The sequence below is a fragment of the Pseudochaenichthys georgianus genome, chromosome 1, assembly GCF_902827115.2.
Source record: "Pseudochaenichthys georgianus chromosome 1, fPseGeo1.2, whole genome shotgun sequence".
Classification (NCBI taxonomy): Eukaryota; Metazoa; Chordata; class Actinopteri; order Perciformes; family Channichthyidae; genus Pseudochaenichthys; species Pseudochaenichthys georgianus.
Genome location: NC_047503.1, coordinates 18,452,748 through 18,475,076, shown reverse-complemented (window position 1 = coordinate 18,475,076; position 22,329 = coordinate 18,452,748). Strand labels below are relative to the sequence as shown.

Genomic DNA, 22,329 nt, shown 5'->3' with positions numbered 1-22,329 from the left:
CAGGAAGCACACACACGTTCAGTAGAATTTTACAAGTAAAACTTTATTGGAATGATACTCATGTTGCAAAATATTACACTTCGTGTTTTTATGTCACTGTTCCCGTGACTTTAGACGCTTCCTTTTGCAGTGTGTGTGTGTGTGTGTGTGTGTGTGTGTGTGTGTGTGTGTGTGCGGGGGGAGTGGGTTAACATGGTTTACATGGGGGTCTCATTTCCCTAAAAAGTGCGACAGTATGTACCAGCATTGTGCCTGCATCAAGAGGAAGTTGTATCACTGCAAAAAACATCGAGGAGACACGGAATAATATTAGAACTTCAAACATTTTGTCCATGATGATATAGTCAACATTAAACTTGACATGGAGGTAATACAGCGAGTGTGAATTCTCAACAATTGGTTTACAACAATGTCGTCATAATAATAAGAAAAATAAAAGTTAAATTAGTCATAATAACCAATAAACCGGCTGAAACCGAGTGTCAACTTTGTAGCTCTCGTCACCATTAATCTGCCAATATCATTTTCCACTCAAGATTGATCAATGAAATGTCTTTCAGCTGTTTCACATCTCAATCAAAAAGAACAACATGAAAAGTAGTGGGTGCATGGGGGAGGGGATCAACCCTTTTGGTCACAAGTTGGTCGCCTTGTACTGTGACTCATTTCTATGAAAATAATCCAAATCCTTTTTTTTTTTTTTTTAAACGGACACTGTTGAGGCTACCAACTATAAGCAACTGCCCATAGCCCCCACCAGCCCCAGGTCCACTGTATGAGTTGGTTTGTAGTAATATAACTTAAACACAACTTTATCTGACACTAGAACGGGACTTTAGATAGTTCCTGCTTCTTTACTCGTCAAAGAAAAATAGACTATAAAAGTTGTCAGATTGTGTCGCAGGTCGACATTAGAATCTTTCCCCGCTCTACCATCCATCCCGTATGATGTGACAGTTATATAAATCCAAGCCTTTGCTGCATGTCTTTTGCACGTTTTATTCAACGCTGAATCACTTGCCCTTTAAGACCTTCATTCAGTCTGCTAACGATGTGCTTACATGATGCAGATTCACAAAGTAGCATTTAAGTCAAATTACAGCACAGTACAACTGGGGTCATGTCATATTCCAGCATAGAGATACTGTCTAATGTACAGAGAGAGGGAGGATGGGTTAATAGGGGCCCGGAACCCACTAGCTGGATCATCTGGCCATGAAATGTGGGCTACAGACCTCACATCACATAGACCTTGAATTTACACTGATGTTAACTTGTAATGTGTAATTTTTTTATTTGGACAGGAAGGACTTGTGTGTATCAAACTTATCTGGATTTTTAAAGCGATCAGACAAGAACTGGAGCACCTCTTGGAACCAAAAGGGAACATATTCATTTTGGTGGCACAGCACAGCTATGAAGAAGGCATTGTAATGTTTCAAACAGACACTAATGTCACTACGTCTACTTTTATAAACTCCGTAAGACCACCATTTTGTCGCATCAGTAGCTCAAGAGCTAAAGAGGCATTGAGCACCTGAAGAGCTTTTGCACTTTAAACAGGCTGCTTGTGTCCTGTGCACTGAGATGTTTCTTTGTCTGAGCTCTCTTAAACTCCAGGTGCTCTACCTTCTTCCAACTTGTTTAATGGAGTCATCTTTGCATGGACAAATAAATTAAGCATGTAAACAGAGAGATGGGAAAGAGTCCCTGTCAAATGTAAGACTGTCGTATGGAGTGTGGCTCAACTTAGCAAGTGATAAGAGGAGATGAACATAAACACATCGAGCACCAACCAGACGCAGCTCTAAGGTGATCTGCCTCGGATGGTCTATTCGTGGGAGGGCCTAATGGTTGACTCAAAATGCTGCATCAACTTGACTAGTAGGTGAGCTCTGAGCAGAAACAGCGAGTGCTTTGAAATCAGATTTGTCACGTTTTAAAACCAAATGTTCTGGAAGGAAACATTTGGAAAACACAAACCAAAAGTCTCAATATTCCCTTATGTTCCTTTAAGTGCTTACCAGAACAGTATATTCCCAAATCTATATCATAAGCAAGTGTCTCACACGTCTTCTTAACCTGCTAATCCTAACGCTTTCTGTTGATAAAATGTCTTATTAAGTGATATGTTCAAACCTGAGATACCATTATGTTATAATGTTCCGTCACTACACCATTAAACTGAGATATAACCATCCAAATGTCCATGTGTGTTAACCTGACATGATATCATTGGAGCCACGTGGAGTTCACAGACCTGGCTATGCCTACAATGATAAGAAGTATAGATGGAGTAAACTTTAGTGACCCCCCCCCCCCTCAAGTGGCACTTGTATCTGACGGAAACCTGTTTGAGCATGCAATGCGTCCACTTTATGTTTTTCTTTTGGCCAACTTTGACTCGACGTATGAAACGGTGGAGTTTTAAGTATATAAAGGAAAAAAAAGACTAGAAAACATTGTACAAAGTGCATGAGAGTGATTCATTGAATGCACCTCTAATTGCTCCTCTTGCCAACGAAACAACGAGAAGGTTTTCAGTTTAAATTTAAGAAACCTTTGTGCAGACTGAGACCTCGACTTGTACCACGCATCATGTAATTCATGTAACCTGCAGGAGAGTAGAACCGACTTTCTCTGTGATGTGGCCCAAAAGTGACTAAATGATGACTGAAACGATAGAAGAGCCGGGAAGATCTTGTGTTAAAATGTGTAGAAGCAACTCTAAATAAGTGGGCTTCCCAACAGCCATGAATCTGAAGCACACCTTCATTATAAAAGGGATCCATAAATAAGACGGAATAATAAATTAAATACAACAGAAAAGGCAACACTGCTGGTTATCAGTCTCCTTGCTCTTTTTCCCTTCTCTATCCCATTCCCCCCCTCTGTGTGGAGCTGGTGCTTGTGATTGGACAGGAGACAGTACTTCCTCCTTACGTCTCCCACTTGACCAGCTTACCTTTGACTCCCTACTTTCTTCCTCTCTCACTTTCTAACTCTAGAACTCCGCAAACTCCTTGGCACATTTCTCATTAAAGGAGACACGGATCTCCTCCTCTTCGTAGTCGTCAAAGTTGCTGGTGTCGCCTGGTCCTTTGAACTTGGGGACGAAGGGAGCTTCCACCTGAAGACAACGAAAGGCCCGTTTGAAAAGAGAATTCCCCAGAAAGGAAGTCCACGTATATACAAAGTAAACTCTCACATACCTTTTTCTGGTAGATCGCAATCCAGTCAGTGGTTGCAAACCATTTGTGTCCCTTGATGTCGTTGACCCCGTTCTTGAGGTTTCCGTAACGTTTCGTTAGATCCACCTGGGGATGTCATCAATAGGTTTCCCTCACGTTATAATACATTCACAACACACAGCAAAGTAAATGTAGCCTAACTCCAGAATGCGTGAGATACTCGCTCTCACCTGTAACAGGTTCCTCAGGAGGTCCTTCAGGTCAGAGCTGAAGTGAGATGGGAAACGCACCTGAGACAGAAGACAAGAAGGAGAAGGAAGCAGCAGGAACGTTTTGAGTTCAAGTTTGAAATAAATCTATTCAACAATTGTTGGTCCTGCACAGGAAATATTGGTGAGTATTTTTTCCAGAGTAATCACTATTTTGCTCTGAAATAGTGATATTCAATCATTTTGGAGTGTATGTATTACTCCTAGCTTCTAGAGTGCGATCAAAAGTCAATTCTATTGGAGTCAAACCATGACCACGCTGTAACGGAGGTGATCTCTGGGGCCGTAGATCTCGGTCTCTTATATTAGCTTCATTATTAGCAAAGTATATTACTTTGTTCCACGCTAAAACATTGCACAGGAAGCATGTGAATCTATGTCATCTATGCATCTATTTGTCACGATCTGTCTATGTTTTAATTTGTCTGTCTCTGTTTCCAGTTTGAAAAGTGTTCCCCCTCCCGTCCCATCTGTTGCTGGTGATTGTGTTCACCTGGTGCCCTGTGTTGCTCCTCCCTCCTCACCTGGTGCCCTGTGTTGCTCCTCCCTCCTCACCTGTGTCCTGTTGGTTTGATTAGTGTGTCTTTAGGTTCTGTTTTCCTGCAGTGTGTGTGAGGTCCTTGTTGCTGGTGACTGTGTTCACGTGAGACAGTCATATTGAGGCTGTGTATCATGAACCACAGCGATGAAGAAATGCCCACACCGGGTTGTATTTTAACTCTCTGCCTCCTTGCTTGGTCGGGCCGCTCAATGGTCAGCTTCACACACGCCCACTCGTGTTACTTAAGCACTTTGGTTTATTGACCTTTTTTATTATAAAGATCATTATGGTTCATTTATTCTATTCTGAGTAAAATTACCTTCGATTTGGAGTAAAATGGCAGTAGAGTTGTTTTTAATATACACTACATAGAGTAAATAACCATTAAGCAGAGTCAAATCGAAGCACATAGAGTCAAATGAACTCTAAAAATACAACTCTGAACAAAGAGTACATTTTACTCTATATAGGTTAGGACCAAATGTAATATTTTTAGAGTAACATTTTCTTCAATTTGAGTCAATTTTACTCAGAGAAATGTACTGTGTGTCTACTTCATCAACACCTATCCATAAAGGTTGTTTCCCTGGTAAAATCCTCAGGCAGAGAAAAAAGTAAAATAACAAATTCTGGCCAAAACACTACTGCGCAGTGGATATATGAACAAGAGCGACAATGATACAAGTGCAAGATACTGTCTGCATACTGCATGGAACAGTACTAACTTAGAAAGTGCAGCTGCAGTACGCACTAAAGTAACACATGAGATTTAGAACGCTGCCACAGGGTCCAAACCTGCTGACATGCAGTGGCCTGAAGAAGTGATGCATTTCTACATTCCTGACAGGCCAGGCGGTATGACAAAAAAACTCATATCACGGTATTTTCCAAATTGTATCGTATCACGGTATTCATTTATTTTTTCAATGATTGGAAATGTATTTACATTTATACGTTTTAGCCCCACAAAAAACACCTGGTCAGTGGTGGCCCTCATGAGTCCGAGTGCATGAAACAACTGCAACATTTCAGAAAGACATTTCCCCAGCGTTGCTCGTTGAAGCAGATCGTATATTCTCATACATTCTTCGTACTCCAATAAGTGCTTTCTGTTGAGGTGGTTGAGTTAATTACTTGTGTTACCTCCCCAGGCAACAATTTTCATTTGACAACATTTGCAATAAATGTTTCTTTGGTTCACGTCAGATTTTTTTTTAACCCAAAAAACCTCCAAACAACAGAAACAGCTCCTCTCCTTGTCATGTTTCTCCACCTCCAGTCTCATTTTCTTCAGTGTCCATCTTGACATTCAGCTTCACATGTTATGCTACTGCTACTACGCTTGGCGCTGTATCCCAGCATGCATTTCAGCCGCATCCCCAGGGGACTCCTTTCACTACCGCACCGCTCGAGCGCCCTTCGCCACTTTTTCAACAGTATTGCGGTTTATGAAAAATTCATATCATACCGTATAAACTTCACGGTATTGGTACAAGAAGTCCTGCTGTGTGTGACAAGCGGTATCCAACATGGCTGAACTGAAACTCAAACTTTACCAAGAGTCTCAAAGGCACCTTGTGTGTGTTTGTGTGTTACATTTGACCCTGACATGCATAGGAAGTATCTTGATAAATAAAGGCATATTATAAGGAGTGAATCAAGATGGCTGACTGCAGCTGTATTCAGTATGTGAACGGAAATCAAACATTTAAATAATGAAGATGTCTTAGATTCCCTGGCAAAAAAGGGGGATACATATCAACATAAAAGCAACAACAGCCAAATGGTTGTTTCAAACATCCGTACATCAGTCCAGAATTTCACAACCAGTGCATCCCTGATAGTGACTGGAGCACAGAATGGCAATCAGAGTCAGACTCACCTTCCCTGATACGATCTTTTCGTAGATCTGAATGGGCTGGTCAGCAAAGAAAGGCGGGTACCCTGCTGCCATCTCATAAACCAGTACCCCCAGCGCCCACCAGTCTACTGCCTTGTTATACCCCTGGTGGATATAACAAGGGAGGAGGGAAGTGGAGACAAAAAGAGTTTATTATAGAGAGAGAGAATCAAGGAAATATATTTAGCGTATTCAAGTTAAATTAACATATACTCCAATGTCACTTTGCATCCCATCTAAAGGCTTGGATGTAAGAGGTATCATTGTCACACAGTGTTGTTGGCAGTATTGTATTCATTATAAATATTCCTGTGGTTATTATATTGAAGAATAGCTATGTAAGGCATCTTACTGATCATCAACATCCCTACATGTTTCTATACGTTTTGAATCAATATAACTGTAACCATGCGTTTCATATCTGACGACTCAAATGAACAACTATCCAGTAAAAAAACGTTGGTATCATGGTTTGTTTGAATGTAGAATATCTTGTTTTAAGGGAGACACAGGTGACAGCTAACACGATATCAAATGGCATGGTTGGCTCACCTTGCTGAGAATGATCTCTGGGGCCAGATATTCTGGGGTGCCACACAGTGTCCAGGTCCGGCCCTTTACACGTTTGGCAAAGCCAAAATCTGTCACCTAAGAGAGGGGAAATATTAAGAGTTTTAGGAAGGGGAGACAGAGGGAAAGAGAGGGAGGGAGTAGAGTTGTTGTTATTTGACTATCTACCACTAGAGGGCAGCAGAATCTGCGCTACAACACCAACTTTCTATCGTGTACACTTTAAAATACAGTACAAACCAATAGATGAACAAAAAAGGATAAAACTATTATTTCACAATTAATTTTATAGCTCCAGGGTTTCTTTTTCAGGGATTATGTTTTATAAATTTAATAATTGACACATTATATATTTTTTTAATGTTTGAACTTAGTTAAAATGGTACTATATTCATTCAATCTAAACACATATGCACAAATGCAGACTTAAATGTTCTGTTTTTCAAATAATGTGTGTTATGTTCAGGCAATGGACTGCAGAGCTGCATGCAACAAGGTGTATGGAAAGACACCGCTAAACCCACTTTCGCTTAAAGCGTTGTCCTTGCATCTCTCTCTGTACGGTCTGTTACACTTCGAATTACAATGACAGTCGACAAATCAAAAACTCCAGGTTGGTCTTTTTTCATGCAACCAGTGTTCCTCTATGACGTGTTCTATACGCACAACTTTGACCTGTGTCTAGTGTTAGTGTTTGGAACGACAACAGTTCTACAGAGATACTCTTGTTGCAGCACACTCTATCAAAAGTAACAATAATTCCTGTCCAACATTTCATTTCATATCCACCCCTTACTAAATAAACAGCGGACTTCTCCGCAGGGGCGAAGTCACTCAATGCCTAAAATTAGCAGGTCCCAAATGTACATTCATTTCAACAGATTTCCTGTAACTATGGTAAATTATTCACTACTCAAAACTGAAACTAATTAAGATTGTTTTTCAAACTCCATTAAATCTCTTGGGGAAAGCTGCACTCCACACCATCTTTCTCCTTTCATTAAACTGATTCTTCCCAACAAAGCGATTCAGAGAGAGAGATGAATATCTCCAACAGAGCATCACTGGTGTGACACCACTACAATCGAAGCACTCTTTTAGGTTAAATCGTCAAATGTACACTAGTAATTGTTTCCTATTTGCTTCCATTTGGAGGTTTAGGTTGTTTATTTTTGTATCAAAGTAAGTTGCCAATTTTCTGTTTAACAAGGTAACCCTGAATCTCCCCTGCGGTATAAATAACGGTCCATCTATTAAATAAATTAAATTGCAACAATCTGAGTGGATATCATTAATATAGCAGTAATTGTACCAACATTTGCTACACATTTGTCTTTCAAGTGAGCTCCACTTTGGCTAAACTCCATCTTTGTTGGTAAAATTCACTGTAATTGCAGTGCTAAGTGACATGAGAAATGGTGTGTCTTTTTGTGAATTGAATTATGAAATCAGTGCACAGTCAGTCTAATACAGTCGTATGTTTAGCTGACCAACCCGATCGCAGTTTTTTGAAGGCACATTCATTCTAGAATGGCTATTGGAGTGAAAATAATGGCATTATCCCAAGAGTTTAGAAGTCTTTTTGCTGCTACATAAACCTGACGTTTTCAGAATAGTTTTCATGATTACATTTTAAGTCTGTATACATTAGAGAAAGTGTAAAGCTTTACCTGTTTACTTCATCCTTGTTCAATATGATGAACAAATTGAAAGCACTCAAATACTAGAGTAATCCATTAGTTTGATAATCTATTGACTGTTTTTTCCGTCTTGGTTTCGGTCACACAATACAAAATGTGTAATCAACACTAATCTAAGAATTCACACTTTTTTAAAATCATTTAAAGAGCATACAATGAATCAGTCAGTTGAGGAAATAATGTACAGATACATTGTAATGAAAATAATTCCAGTCTCCATCAGCGTTAACGTTTGCACACTGCAAAAAAAAAACGGAAATCTTACCGGCCACTGGGACACCACGAGGCTAGCATCATCATCATCATCATCACTTGTGAACTCCCAATGCTGTATAATGACTGATTTAGTGCTTTTGCCTTCCGAGTAGGAAACCTATGATCCTCTTTTATATCAGACGATCACGTCTTGTTTTATTTCACCTTTATTTAACCAGGATGATTTACCTGTATGTATCCCTGTTGGTCTATGAGCAGGTTTTCAGGTTTCAGGTCTCTGTAGATCAGGTCCAAAGCGTGCAGATACTCGAAGGTTAGGACGATCTGAGCAGCGTAGAACCGAGCGTGTGGCTCACTGCACACAGGGAGAGTGGCAGTTAAGTGGAGAACAAAAAAGAGGGGAAGATAGAACAAAATATAACCGAGTAGGGCTAAACCAGACATGAGAGAACAAAGCTGTAACGTATAGAATAATATAGACTACAAGAGAATAAAAACAGGAGACCACAGCTCAATGAGATGACAGAGTTCCCTAAGTTCCCTCTGCATGTTCCCACTAAATGCTTCCGGCTTCGACACTCACCTAAATCTGCCAATTCTCCGTAGATGGGAGAACATCTCTCCACCTGGAACATACTCCATCACCATGTAGAGGTTAGTGTTGTCCTGGGGAGGGGAAGACAGAGGACCTGTCAGTGACATTAACTTATACACACACACACACATTTGAACAGACACACACGTGCACGCACAGGATGGGCAACATGGAAACACTACTTTTGGGGGTCAATAGAAATGAATCCACTGACCTTTTTTTGTTAAAAACCATAAAAATCGATAAGGTGTCAGTCACTCTGTCTTATACATTCATTAAGATGTGTTTGATTTCCAAAACCCTATTTGAAATTCATAGGTTCTTGATTCTGAATAGCTCAGTGATTGTAGGCTAGTCAAATGCAAGTTTATTCATTCCTATGTGAACCTCTGCAATTAGCTAACAAGCTATTTCATTGACTCCAGTCGCTGGACTATGTTGATCAAATGATGTATCCATATAACTAAAATCAAACAGTGTCAGGTCGTTAAAATGTAATGTATTTTTTTTTTTTTTTTTCTTTCCACCCACACACACACACACACACACACACACACACACACACACACACACACACACACACACACACACACACACACACACACACACACACACACACACACACACACACACACACACACACACACACACACACACACACACACACACACACACACACACACACACACACACACACACAGAATAAGGTGTTTATATAGTCCAACTCTCCACTTGAGTATATTTTAGATATACTTATACTTATATATATACTTAGATCTTGATTGAGCTTTAAACAGACACATTATACCCTACAAAATGACTGCATTCATTATCTGGGGACAATAACCTAAAAGCTGTGAAGCAAACAAAATGTTGAGTGGCCTTAGACATGTTTGATATGCTATGCTTCATTGAATAAAGAAGTTTTAAGGTTTTGACTTCACATGTAGTGTTAAGAGCCTTATTTGAAAAAACATTGTTCAACAGGTAAAACATAATGTTAAAGCCATAATGAACTCAAAGCTAATATTTAGATGAATACTTAATACATTCATTTAAGGTGAAAGAATGATTATATTAACAGCCTGTTAAACATGGTGTTTTAAAGACGTGTCTGAATTAATGAGTTCTGTTTACTGTGCCTTTGGTCTTCCAGGAAACTACATGTACAACGTTTATTTCAGTGCGGAGATGACATGATACACGATGAGTTGGGCAGCGGAAAGTATACTGCCTGAAATATAACTGAAGTTTGGTTATTTTGAGAGCTATTTCAAGTCGAGAATTGTTAGTTTATTCAGTATTTGCCTTTCGACCGGTGGCTGATGATTATTTTGGATTGCATGTCGTCCACACGGCTCTGTAGTGGCTTCTTGGACAGTTTGGATGCCACTACAGATAAAAGGAAATGCTTACATGTAGTATATAGACAAATAGTCTTCAGCAGTCAGGGCGAGAGTCTTTAAAATGGGTCTCCCCTTATAGAGAATGGGATATAAGTAAAAGACACACACACATTATCTAAGAATTACCTTAAATGAGTACTCTAGTCGCACCAGAAAAGGGAAGCTGACAGCCTGAAGGATCCTCTTCTCATTCAGAGTGTGCTCTATTTGTTTGAGCTTCACCACCTGAAAGGCAAAAAATAGAGATGGAAAAAGGAGAATTTAGATTGTAACAAGAAATGAGTTTTAACAACAATAAACAACGGCCACTGTACTGATAGCTATGGATAGAACAAATAAACTGTGTTCCCATCCAAAACACTGAGCTATGCATGTGTACTTCGTTAGATAACACATCCAATAGCTATAGCTTAGAAAGTAAAAGGCAACTAAGGTCAAAAGGCAATAGTTCAAAAATAATTAAAAAAAGTGATATTAAGATCATCATGTTTCCCCCCCCCCCCATCATAAACAGTCTGCAGCTTTTAGGCTCCACGTGCTTTATTACCTCAATGCCTTTAGTTTATGGCACTCCTGGCCAACAGCTGTCTATCTTGTACGTTTCCATGTGTGCTTGCTTTCGATCAGGTTGTTTCACCTGGCGGGCACCGTTACATTGTGATTAGGTCAACATTGCACACTTAATGTAAATCATATCCTACTTTTAAATTGTGTTCGCTGTGTTTGGCCCTTCATAGAGTGTATTGGTCAGACAGTCTACAGATGTTTATCTTTCACAGTCGACTTGTATAGATTTGACTGTTTTCTATTTTGGGATGTTTCTATTGAATTTGTGTTTCTTTTCTTTTGATGTGCAATGTCTTTGTTTTAACATGCTGCTGTAACTAAAACATATTCAAAAAGTATATCTTTATTATTTGCTGCACAAACCATTTTCTCTCATCTTTTGTTGGTCAAGCGACACATTCCCACATCCAATTATTTTAATGAGGTTCTTTTGGATAGTAGGACCATGAAAATGTACTTTTCCAAGAGTATTTTCACTTTTCACTTTCAAAGTAAACTAAGATAAAGGTCATGGGGGGGATTAACACGATGGTAAGATCAATACCATTTAGATACTGAGGCAGAGGAGGGTGCCTGCTCTTTTAGTAATCAGACACACTACTAAAAGTATACTAATTATAGTTAAAACACTGAAAAGGATGAACATACTATAAACAGGAGGAATATATTCTAAGCTGGTGGCATCAAATTGGCCAATTACATCAGCTGCTTGTATCCTTTAAAGGAGGGCTGTCTCTCTCCAGATGCAGAGACAGGAAGTAAAACACAGACATGTATACCGTTTGTTATATAATATAAGAACTCTAAATGAGACTGTACAGAAACCTAAATATATATATCAGATTTCTTTATTTCTATACCTGCTAGGAGTCTGGCCCAGCATGCATTTGGTCAAACAGTTAGCCATGTTTCCAGCGCAAGTATAGAAATACAACATTTGCTTTCACTATTTGGTGACCCATTCTGTTAACCTGCATGCAGAACCCAAGCCACTTGGCATTTCCATTCGCAGATGTTATCTACAAACATATTAAGCCCATCTATAAATATTAGATAACTAAAGGGGATCGGAGCAGGGACACTTCCATTCTAAATTGAGAATCAGAATGGCTCTACTTGATGTGATTTGCATAAAGACAACCACGGCTCAGCCACTCCAGCCGATGCCGGCTTCATCACCAGCGGGTTCAAAGAGGTTCAAAGGGAAACAAAGGAATAAAGGCTTGCACCTGTACGAGGGTCTCTGCATCTTTGCACCAGCATATAGACAGGATTTGATATCCACGCATATTTCAAGGCTTGCAAGTTCATTTCCACATCAATTGTAATTTCATTATTTTCTATGAACATAGTGCAAGTGTCCCTACATGCCAGTTAACACCCTCCATCTCGACTGACCTTCTGCTTGTTGAGGATCTTCATGGCGTAATGCTGTCCCGTTTCTTTGTGCTTCACCAGCATCACACGGCCAAATGAGCCCGTGCCGAGGGTTTTCAACCTCTCAAACTGCTCCAGGCCAGCCGTGTTCTGAACAAACATTAAGGGTTAGTGTCCCGTTGTGAAACTGGAGGGCGAGTGTTGTGGCGTGGAAAGTTTCATTTGCTAATGAGTCCAAGGCTCACATTTAACTTCTAACATAGTTTATGTATGTTTTTGTACAGGTTAGCAATGACCAAGTATAATCACAGAGTAAATCATGTGTATCAAGCATGGTATATATGGACTATGATAGTATTTTGAAAGTATGTAAAGCATCAAAATGCATACTGGATATTTTGTATAAGTCCTGATTGAGATCATCAACATAACATTTGAGTGTTTTTTTTCATAACTACCTGGTTAAGAGAAAAAGGTAAATATACACAGATTATGAAATATTATGATCGTGTCTGTAAAATATGTCTTAAATCTTTGTTGCATAGCAGCCCACAGAACATCCATGGCTTGTATAATATTCCTAGGGTTTAAGGATACAGTTGAAATTAAAACCACAATCTTAACAAGGATTTCTAAAATGTCTGCAGATGAAAAGGATTGTAAAAAATGCATGTAAAACAAGCCATATATTGTTCAATGCAATGCTATCCATCACATGTGTCATAACTCATCACATATAAAAAACACAACATCTATTTTAGAGGAAATAGGGCAATATGGTTTTGATCTAAATCAATACATGATGAAACATCACCCAACATGTTTTACAAGTATATAGAAATGTACATTAAAAGTGGTATTCACAATTTTAAATTGAAAAGAAGAAATCGTAGAGGGAGATAATACAAGTCGCATTCCTGTTGTTGAGATGAACACTAACCTGTGCAGGGATCTCCCACTTCTTTAGAAAGTCCTCTTTGGCTTTAACAAGGAACTCCTTGACTGGAAAGGAAAGATGTTGGTGTGTGAAAAGAGTTGAAAAACCAGAAAAACAAATAGGATACATCTGGTGTTAAATGATATTAAGTTGTAAAGAGCAGGTGTGCTTTCTATAGCCCAGCTAGCACCAAAAGAGGAACAATTGATAGGATGGCATGCAACAGGTTGAAACATGAATCTAAACTTACAAAACTGAGCTCTATCAGTTAAGATTAAACGTTGTGTTTTTGTGTTGTTACTGGTCATAGTAAAACTGTTGTAGAACTTCAAAGATCTATTAAGTCTAGGGATGTAAAAGACAAGGGCCTTTTACAGGCAGTAAGGAAAGAATATTTGAGTTGCATTATGGGAAATGTAGAAAGCTGTTAAAGAAAAGACAATCTGTGTCTTTGCGGCTTCATCAATCTCTTGTGAGTATTTGAAAGTGTAATACTGTATCACAGGACAAGCATGCTACTTAAGTGAGAAACAAAACAAAACTAATTCACACACATTTGAATCAAACATTTCCTGAAAACAGATCAAGGGTTATAACCAGCTGCGTGGCAGGGATACGTGAATATAGTAATGCCACAGAAGACACTTTTTAAATCAAATTTCAAGGACTCTTCATCATCAATGTAAGTTGTTTGTTGAAAAAGATATCCGGTTGAAAGGACACCGTTTTAATAGTGATGCACGGTTGTAGCATGCTATTCAGCTGCTAGCCAGTACTCAGACTGGCTTGCGTATGAGATACACACACATCTGCATTTATTATGCATCACTGCTGACAGGCATTTAAATAATAGTGGCTTTAGTTGATGTGTCATTGTAAAAACCGCGGTAAAAACTAAATCAATACCAGTAATATTTCCTTGGATTCACAGTACATCAGACACGGAGACAAACTCTTTTTGGATTCTCAGAGAATATATTCAGCTCACCCACACACACTTAAAGCAGCATCTCTTTCCAAATGTGTGGAGAAACAGGCCTAGTGTTCGGGAAATATCTGACAGTCAGAGCGTTATGATATTGGCAACATTTCAGCACATTGCATATTCCAAGATGCTTGCTGCTTACAACTGTTGGCCGTTTTTCAGCTTACAGATAGATTTGGCTATGGAAACAGATCAAAATCCTACTTCGTCCTACCTTAGCACACATAAATTAAATTCAAAACCTGAACAGTAAGCCTGAGCCTCATTTGAAGAGAGATTCCCTTCCATCTACATACAATGCTCCTTGATTTAAATGTGCAGGGCGGCTGATACAGCAGCGAGGACTTGTCATGGACGTACGAATGGATCTTAATGAATGGGAAAGCAAGAATCTAGGCCTCTAATTGACAGTGTATGGCTTGTTATGTAAAGCTAACATAGCCTGCTGTATAACATCGTCTCTGATGATGATCATTTCATGAGGCTGTTACAGAGCAGGTGTTTGCTCAGGAGTAGTGTGTATTTTACCCACCGCTTTCCATCTCGCTTCCCTTCCTGGCCGTGGGCGCGTTGCCCATGATGACAACTTGTCAACGGGCGATCCGTGGCTTTTTGGCCGCCCTACAGCCTTGGCAAGCCGGTCAAAGTTCGATTAAGTCTGAATGGTGCTCCTTAAATCCAGCTGTTATAGTTAGCAAGCGTTCACTCCGAGGTTTTGCTCCGTAATAGGCTGACAGCTGCTGATGCGGTGCCACGGAGATGCGGTGCCACGGAGAGACGGTGCAGCGGACTCACTCACTCCACGGTCATCCCTCCACCGGCGACCGGAATCGAGTTTAAATCCACGGGGAACTATCACTTTGGTGTCTCGGTCGCTGGGGCTTCACTGGACTGCCAGGCCGACCTCGGCGCAGTTGGCCTGAACACGGAGGATCCAGTCTTCTCCTGTCCCTCCTTGCAGCCCCCTCCGAGCGAGGCCCCCCGGCTCGCCACCTCTCCCCCAGCCCAGAAAAACAGCTATGCCGACGGCGGGGATGCAATATCATCAACCAAAAGCCTTCCACCTTTCGTTACCGAACCCAGCTTTTAAAAATGGTTCCTCGGCGGGCTCCGACGACGACGGGAATTCGCCCTAATCAACATTGGCCCCCTGTAGCCTCGGAGACGAGCGAGATGACGGAACTACAGCCGAGCGAACGTCCCGCCTACCCGCCAGAATCGGGGTTGAATGACAGCTAGAGCTAGGCAACTGATTGGCTACCTTTCTACAGCGCTGTCCCATGGAGCGTTGTAATTGGTCCTTTGCAATCCATCACCAACGGTAGCGTACCGCCGCCATACAAATAGCAAGCGACGGGAACGTCAGTGATTATTTTCCTCCCGACGACGTACGCGCCCACTTACTCCGGTTGCTCTCCTCCATTGGCTTGGCGTGGTCGAACCGTGGGAATCTCGGTGAATGCGTGGATGTCTATTGGCTGTATTCAGTGGTTGACAGGAATGCCCCCCCCACCCCACTCGTCCAAAAAAAACTTCTCTCCCCGAGCTCTCATTCACCGCCTCTCCCCGCCGCCGAGCGACTGATACACGTTTGGCTGAGTGACGTCAACAGCGAGCTATTTATAGAAATGTTGGTCAGAATTTAACGCACGCGCCGCGCGGCTGGCAGGACTTCTGAACAGATCGCAGACGGTCGTGCATGGAGGGGAGAGTTTATCTGGTAGGAAGTGAATCACAGGAATAAACCGATTTTACAATCAGTGTTGGCTGAAAACACGCAGAGCCTCACACTCTCAGTCTGTGTGGACCGTCGACGGTTACAGTCAGACTCTTCGAACAGCATCTCGTGTCATCCGCACCTTCCGGTGTACCAAATGCCCAAGGGCCCCTTATTATCATGATCCTGACAAGCCTCAATTTCACATAGATTTGCATCTAAATATCACATTTTCAGATTTATTTGAGTCTATAAGTCTAAATTAAGTAAGTAATAAATAAGACATCCCTACAGCTACTGCAGGGTCTGACACCATCATATTATGGCTCTGCAGCCTTCTACTTTATTTTATATATATTCTATAAGACTAAACAGGCGTATAAGCTACAACTTGTAAAATATTAAGCCCTACATTCATGTGACATCTCCGTGTTTAAACTTTTGATTATATAATAAAACTTTTATTTATTATCAGTGCTTGTTGAACATTTAATCAAATTATTTCTGTGGCACCTCTGGTTTTCAGAAATGCAGTGGTGGGCTGCAACCATAGACTGTATATATAAAGGCTGCTGCAACCATGGTGTTACCATTGTCATTTTGAAAATAAAAAACCAGAAGGTAGGTAAAATAGAACCAACAATGCAAAGCAGATAAGGACTAGTATCAAACTTATGCTTAAAATACCATGAGTAAAAGTGAATGGATTAGCTTGTGAATTTCTCCCCTGGGATCAATCACATCTTAACCTATGATAATGCATCATTTTTCAATATTATTAATCTGATACCAAAAGACACAATCCTTGTATTGGTATATTAAAGTATATCTACAGGTCCATTTAAGGACCATAGAACTGAACTGCGGTTAACACACCCAATACATTTCCTCCACTCAGGCAGGAGAAGCAACAATTGATTTTGATACCAATTGTAATGTATGCACAATTTTACATACAAGACTACTTATTATAGATTTGATTTACATTTTTTAGATCTAGCCCGCAGCTATTCACAGTCTTGCTAAACAGTGAGAATAGTAAAAGGACAGAAGTAACAGATGAAGGCAGAGGAGCCAGTCCCTTCACCTCAGAAGAGATAAAATCAGTGAGCAGACAGCCCCCCTCCCTTTTGTGCTGCAGTTGCCTAGCAACATGAGGCTAGAGTGAGAATGGTGGAGTGAGGCTGCTACATTTTATGAATGAAATTGGAAAAAAGAAAGGGCGCCAGAGAGGGGAGGGGAAAGAGTGGGCACACACACACACACACTGCTGTTGCTGTGCTCTCCTTTCCTCTCCTCTAGGTGGAAAGCAGCTGTGTAAGCACAATGTGATGACCAGAAAGCAGCACTCGGTTCACAAAACAAACTTTATTAACCCCATCACTGTTACAAATACTGAGGCAGAGAATATATAGTAAGTATAGAAAACATGCCTTCCCTTCCTGAAGACAAAATAAGCGCTGAGAAAAAACATTATTTACAGTTTACCTAAAACACCCAAACATGTCTGCAACACGGAATCCATTTCTCCTTCGTTTCCTTCACCTACATGGTGTGTGCATAATTACAGACTGACATTTTTTGTAACATTTTAAAGAACATTATCTGACCTGGAGCCTGTTTGAAGAGGCTGTTTTACAGACTATTAGTAAGCGTTTGACAAATAAAAGCTGCTTCTTGCAACAGGCCCCTGAACACGGCACATATTTCATACCCAATATTGTTGAACCATGTAATTCAGATGCAACAAATCTAGCTCAGAGGAGACAAACCTTCAGTACAATTATGTATTATAAGCAGCTAGTGCTACATCTATTCTGACTACTGCCCCTAGAGTTGATCTGTGCTCCAGAGGACACAATGAGCAGCACAGTATGAGTATGACTTGCTGTGTGGATTTGGTGGTCATAAGATCACCCAAACTTGAGGCCTTTTAACTTTCTCTGACTCAGCTTTGACATTATCTTATACAGTAAAATAAGGCAATGTTGGTTGTGCAGGTCGGTGTGTCGAAATGCACAAGAGATAAAAAACAGTTTGTTATATTTCCAGATCCATCCCATTTGTGTGTGCTGTATAAAAAGATTGTTCCTGCTGCCATATCCCTGCTTCCTGTTAATGTCCACACGTTGTCTGGATGAATCCATGGCCTCTTTGTCCGAATGGGTGTTGTTGTTGGGTGTATTGAAGGAAGAGCTTCTTGTCCATGATGTTATTCTGATGATTCTTACATGCAGTCCATGGAGTTCTCCGGCATCAGCCCAATAGGTGGCATCTTTCCTGGTAAACAGGACGGGGGGAGCATGCCGCTGATGTTGGGAGACGGGTCAACATTTTCGCCGTCCTCCATCTTGTCTGCTGAGCCCTCCCAGTTGATATGGAAACGGGTGACACGGGGGTTTGAGGCCAAAATGTTCCTCAGGAGCTGAGAGAATTTGTGAAATGACAGATTTACTTTTTATGGTTGAGATATCCTCACTTTTAGTCCCAAAAATGGGTAAAGTCTCAACACTTTTCTTAATGGAACTAAACACCATCTTTTCATTAGTGCCCACCCGCCTGATAAACATGCGATGACTGCAGGATTGTGGACCTATAGCCAAAACTGATGTAACCTTGATGGCTTTCCATGCCAGAAAAGAAAGAAAGGCAGGAACATCAGGAACTCTTTTTTCAAAGTTGGGATCCCTGTCAGGTGAATATAAAAAGGTCTCTTTTCCACATACAGTATAAGTTACACAGAGCATACTTCAGAGAGTCATGGTCAGTGCTGAGTAGGCTTCTGTTCCACTGGCTTGCATTGATGCTACAGGGCTCCTCTTTATCAGGCTGAGAGTTAATGGAGTGTGTACTGTAGGTGTATATTACAAGCTAAATAAGTAAATACTTTGTATCCCTGATATTAGAACCCCTCACTTATTATTTCAACCAGAAAGAAAACATGTGTCTGCATTCAACACCTTCAGCTCTCATGGAGTTTTGACAATGCCCACTGTAGCCCAGAGTTGAATGCAAACAAAGTGTAGGTTATTTTGTATCTCTGTTAAAAGGCAAACGAAAGCCATTATCAATATTTAGCCAATTTATGTGTTAACTAACTCTAACCTGCATTGAACAGTATAGGGCTGCAAATGGGGATTATTTTCATTATCAATTCAACTTTAGTTTTTTTTTTTATAATCAAGCAATCCTTCAGCAAAACTTTTAATTTCAGAAGAAAAGAGCAGAAAGCTAATTATAATCTCTAAGATGCATATATTTGGGGTCTTTGACTTACTTTTGCGTTATACCAACAGAAAAATAAGAATTAAGAGAGAACAACTAAAGATAAGGAAACATTTACTTTATACAGTATATATATTTGAAGTTTATGTTATACTCTTGATGCCAATGTATCCTGTCATTTCCATGTTCATAGCACCAGAGGGCAGTACAAACTGTGTGTGCTTAAAAGACCCTTTCGACAAGCATGCCCCATCACTGTAGTGTATGCCTGCAGATTGTTGCGAGTGGGCTTCCTACGCTTCTATCCATAAAGTAATGCCGGTCTTTGCTGAGTGTATGCATGTGTTACCTGAGCGTAGTCTGGTTTCAGAGGTGGGTTTTCCCTTAGTTCAGGATCTGTGTATTCATTGTTGACATAGTAACCGATGCGGATGAACTCCTGTCCACGGTAGGTGCAGGTTATAAGGACAACAGTCACTCCTACAGCGTCAGTCTCTGGAATCAGCCCTGTGTTAGGAGCATCCGCCTGGGGGTACGAGAGGACCATTACAAATACATAAATCAGATTAAACTAAACCAAAGTATTTATCCTATTAATGCAGCACTGGGCAAAATGAAGAACAAAACTAGGGAAATCAAACACTTTCACCCACATTTATTTGGTGAGAAGTTCTATAATTCCCTGTGGTCTAGCTTTAAGAGAAGTAACACGTGACAAACGCTTACATACCTGAAACACAAACATGTGTCTACCAGCCGGTACCGGGCCAACTAGAACAGAGTCCAGAACCTGGTCGTATTCCTCGCTCTCAGCTGAACCCACATAGATGATCTTCCACTCAAGATCTGAAACCATACACAACAGTGAGACTTTCAAAGGTGAACAGAATAACATCTGCAGTATATTAACAACGCTTCTCCTTGCAGACCTTTGTGTGTAATATAATCAATGAAAGCAGAATACATTTCATTCACTGTTCGAAACAGTGTAGTGTACAGATTTAAAATATGCATTAAATACAGAACTTATGGCACATTTGTACTTTCTATCGACCCTAGCATTGAGGTAGGTAAATCAGGGGACAGAGGGGGATCTGTTCAAACTTAAAAAGGTATCCAGAAAGGCAATATGGTTGCATTCTTTGACATTCCCAGTTATGGGACTTCTGCCACCATTACAATATTAGCTGAATATCAAGTAACATGACCTAAGAAAAATAGGTCCTTGAATTTCCAGTTTCACCATTGGGCCAAATATCTACAGTAAAAATCAATAAACTGATTGGCTTCACCCGAGTTCATTTCTACCCCTTTTACAATCAAAAATATGTTGTTTAAAAACGTCAACAACTCACTACAATAGATCCAGTAGATAGGTTGATGAAACTTAATATTTCCTGGTAAGATTACAATTGATGTCACCATCGATTGCTTGCATTCCCAGAAAACACTCAGTTTCCAGTTTATAAGTTACACCAAACTAAAAATAGTATGGTGCTCCAAAAGAATCCCACTTTATTAACGCTATAAATGTTCAGTTTGTGCTGAAACGGTTCGAGTTTAATCAACTCTACAATAACTTAGATGGGGTTAGGATTACATTGTGCATCACTGTTGTGTTTAGGCTGAAACAGTTTGTGTACCTAATAAACTGGCGAATGATAGGACAGGGCAGCTGCTTCCCTGTTGTCTTTCCTCTCAGTTCGCGGCAACTCATGGAGTTCTTCTGTTGCGACAGTAGTTACTACTCGGATTTACCCTGAACCAATCATTGCATACAGGAGGCGGGGCCATGAGCACAAACGCGCCAGCGCCAATTTTCAATAACTTGTCAAAGGATATCTTGCTATTTAGCCCCTAGGACAGCTAATAGTGATACATCGTCGAAAAACACAACGTTCTTATCAACAAACTAAGATTCGTTCATCTACATTTGGTGTATTAGATACAACTAAAGCAGAAGGCGACCAGCGAGTGAGCTACTAATATAGCTAAAATAACAAAGAATAAGAAAACAGTTAGCTATAAACAATACCCACCTTCCGGCAAATCCTCCATGCACTCAAACGTTATTTCAAACTGAAAGGGGTTTCCAAATGGGCTCGGGTTGTCCAACACAGCTACATTTAACACTTGGACCTTGGCCATAGCGCTTTCTTCTGAGGCACCTCGAGCTGGAAAATTAACTTAGATTTGCTGATCCAATTGTAACGAGTCCCTCGGCATTGACTATCGCTGTGTTCTTGGACTCGCACGCTTTGACGTTGCCTGTCGTTAAAGTTATGACTTTTCTTCTCCGAGAACACCAACAAAACCCAAAGGCGGCCGGGCTAAAGGAAGTACGTCACTATTTTCTTCTTCTCCGTCTGTATTTCTGGTAGCCACACGCTGCATGGCGGCGCGATGCTGCCTCCTAATGCGTATCTGTTAAACTACAGATCATACAATACAAATAAAGCACTTTAAAACCAAAAGTGCTGTACAGAGAAGTAAATACAAAAAGCACACAGTTTAGTTCACAAACATAAAATAAGTAAAAATACAAATAAAAAGGGAGAAAACTATAAATAAACCAGAATAAAATAATAAATTACTACATTTGTCACTCAGGCTAGAACATACAATTAAGGGGGTAAACTGGACAGACTACAGTTATAAGATTCAGAAAAATGCAATCATTGTTGGGTTTATCCCATTATACCCTCTCACCTTCTAAGATACAAGTATGACGATGAAGATACTGTTAGATAAATTGATGTATTTTTTCATTTGAATTTTGTGAGAGGCTGTGGCCTGCTTGTTTCTTGACTATGGGTTTTGCTCAACCCAAACAATCAATAAAACAGCATTTTCAACTACACATCTTTGAGTGTTTTTCTTTTTGTTGGTAGTTTTATTACAGTTGTCATTATGTATTGTATTGTCTATATAATCTTTCAAATATTCTGAATCACAGTCAATTTGAAATTGTTTTATACATTGTTAAACTTCCTATACATTTATCCCCTGAACTCAACATTATATATATATTTAATATATTGCTTCGGTTAGAACTCAAAGTTTACTATAACCAACAAAACAGTCAAATATTTGTCAAATGTTCTACATCAACTAAAAGTAAATATGAATATAA

General features: G+C 40.1%; 2 protein-coding genes across 2 annotated transcripts; both read right to left on the bottom strand.

Moving 5' to 3' along the window:
• Positions 1-24: 24 nt before the first annotated feature.
• LOC117463698 (cAMP-dependent protein kinase catalytic subunit alpha) lies at positions 25-15,839 on the bottom strand. Its single transcript, XM_034106121.2, has 11 exons — positions 14,787-15,839; positions 13,273-13,334; positions 12,354-12,482; positions 10,515-10,613; positions 8,971-9,053; positions 8,616-8,742; positions 6,454-6,549; positions 5,884-6,006; positions 3,422-3,481; positions 3,213-3,317; positions 25-3,130 (listed from the first exon to the last, which is right to left on the bottom strand). Exons 1-11 carry the CDS (start codon positions 14,830-14,832, stop codon positions 3,005-3,007), a joined length of 1,056 nt encoding a protein of 351 aa, XP_033962012.1. The 5' UTR covers positions 14,833-15,839; the 3' UTR covers positions 25-3,004.
• A 1,485-nt stretch (positions 15,840-17,324) lies between these two features.
• Positions 17,325-21,566, bottom strand: asf1bb (anti-silencing function 1Bb histone chaperone). The gene is made up of 4 exons (XM_034105894.2): positions 21,236-21,566; positions 19,927-20,042; positions 19,546-19,722; positions 17,325-18,396 (listed from the first exon to the last, which is right to left on the bottom strand). Exons 1-4 carry the CDS (start codon positions 21,342-21,344, stop codon positions 18,199-18,201), a joined length of 600 nt encoding a protein of 199 aa, XP_033961785.1. The 5' UTR covers positions 21,345-21,566; the 3' UTR covers positions 17,325-18,198.
• Between the last annotated feature and the right edge of the window lie 763 nt (positions 21,567-22,329).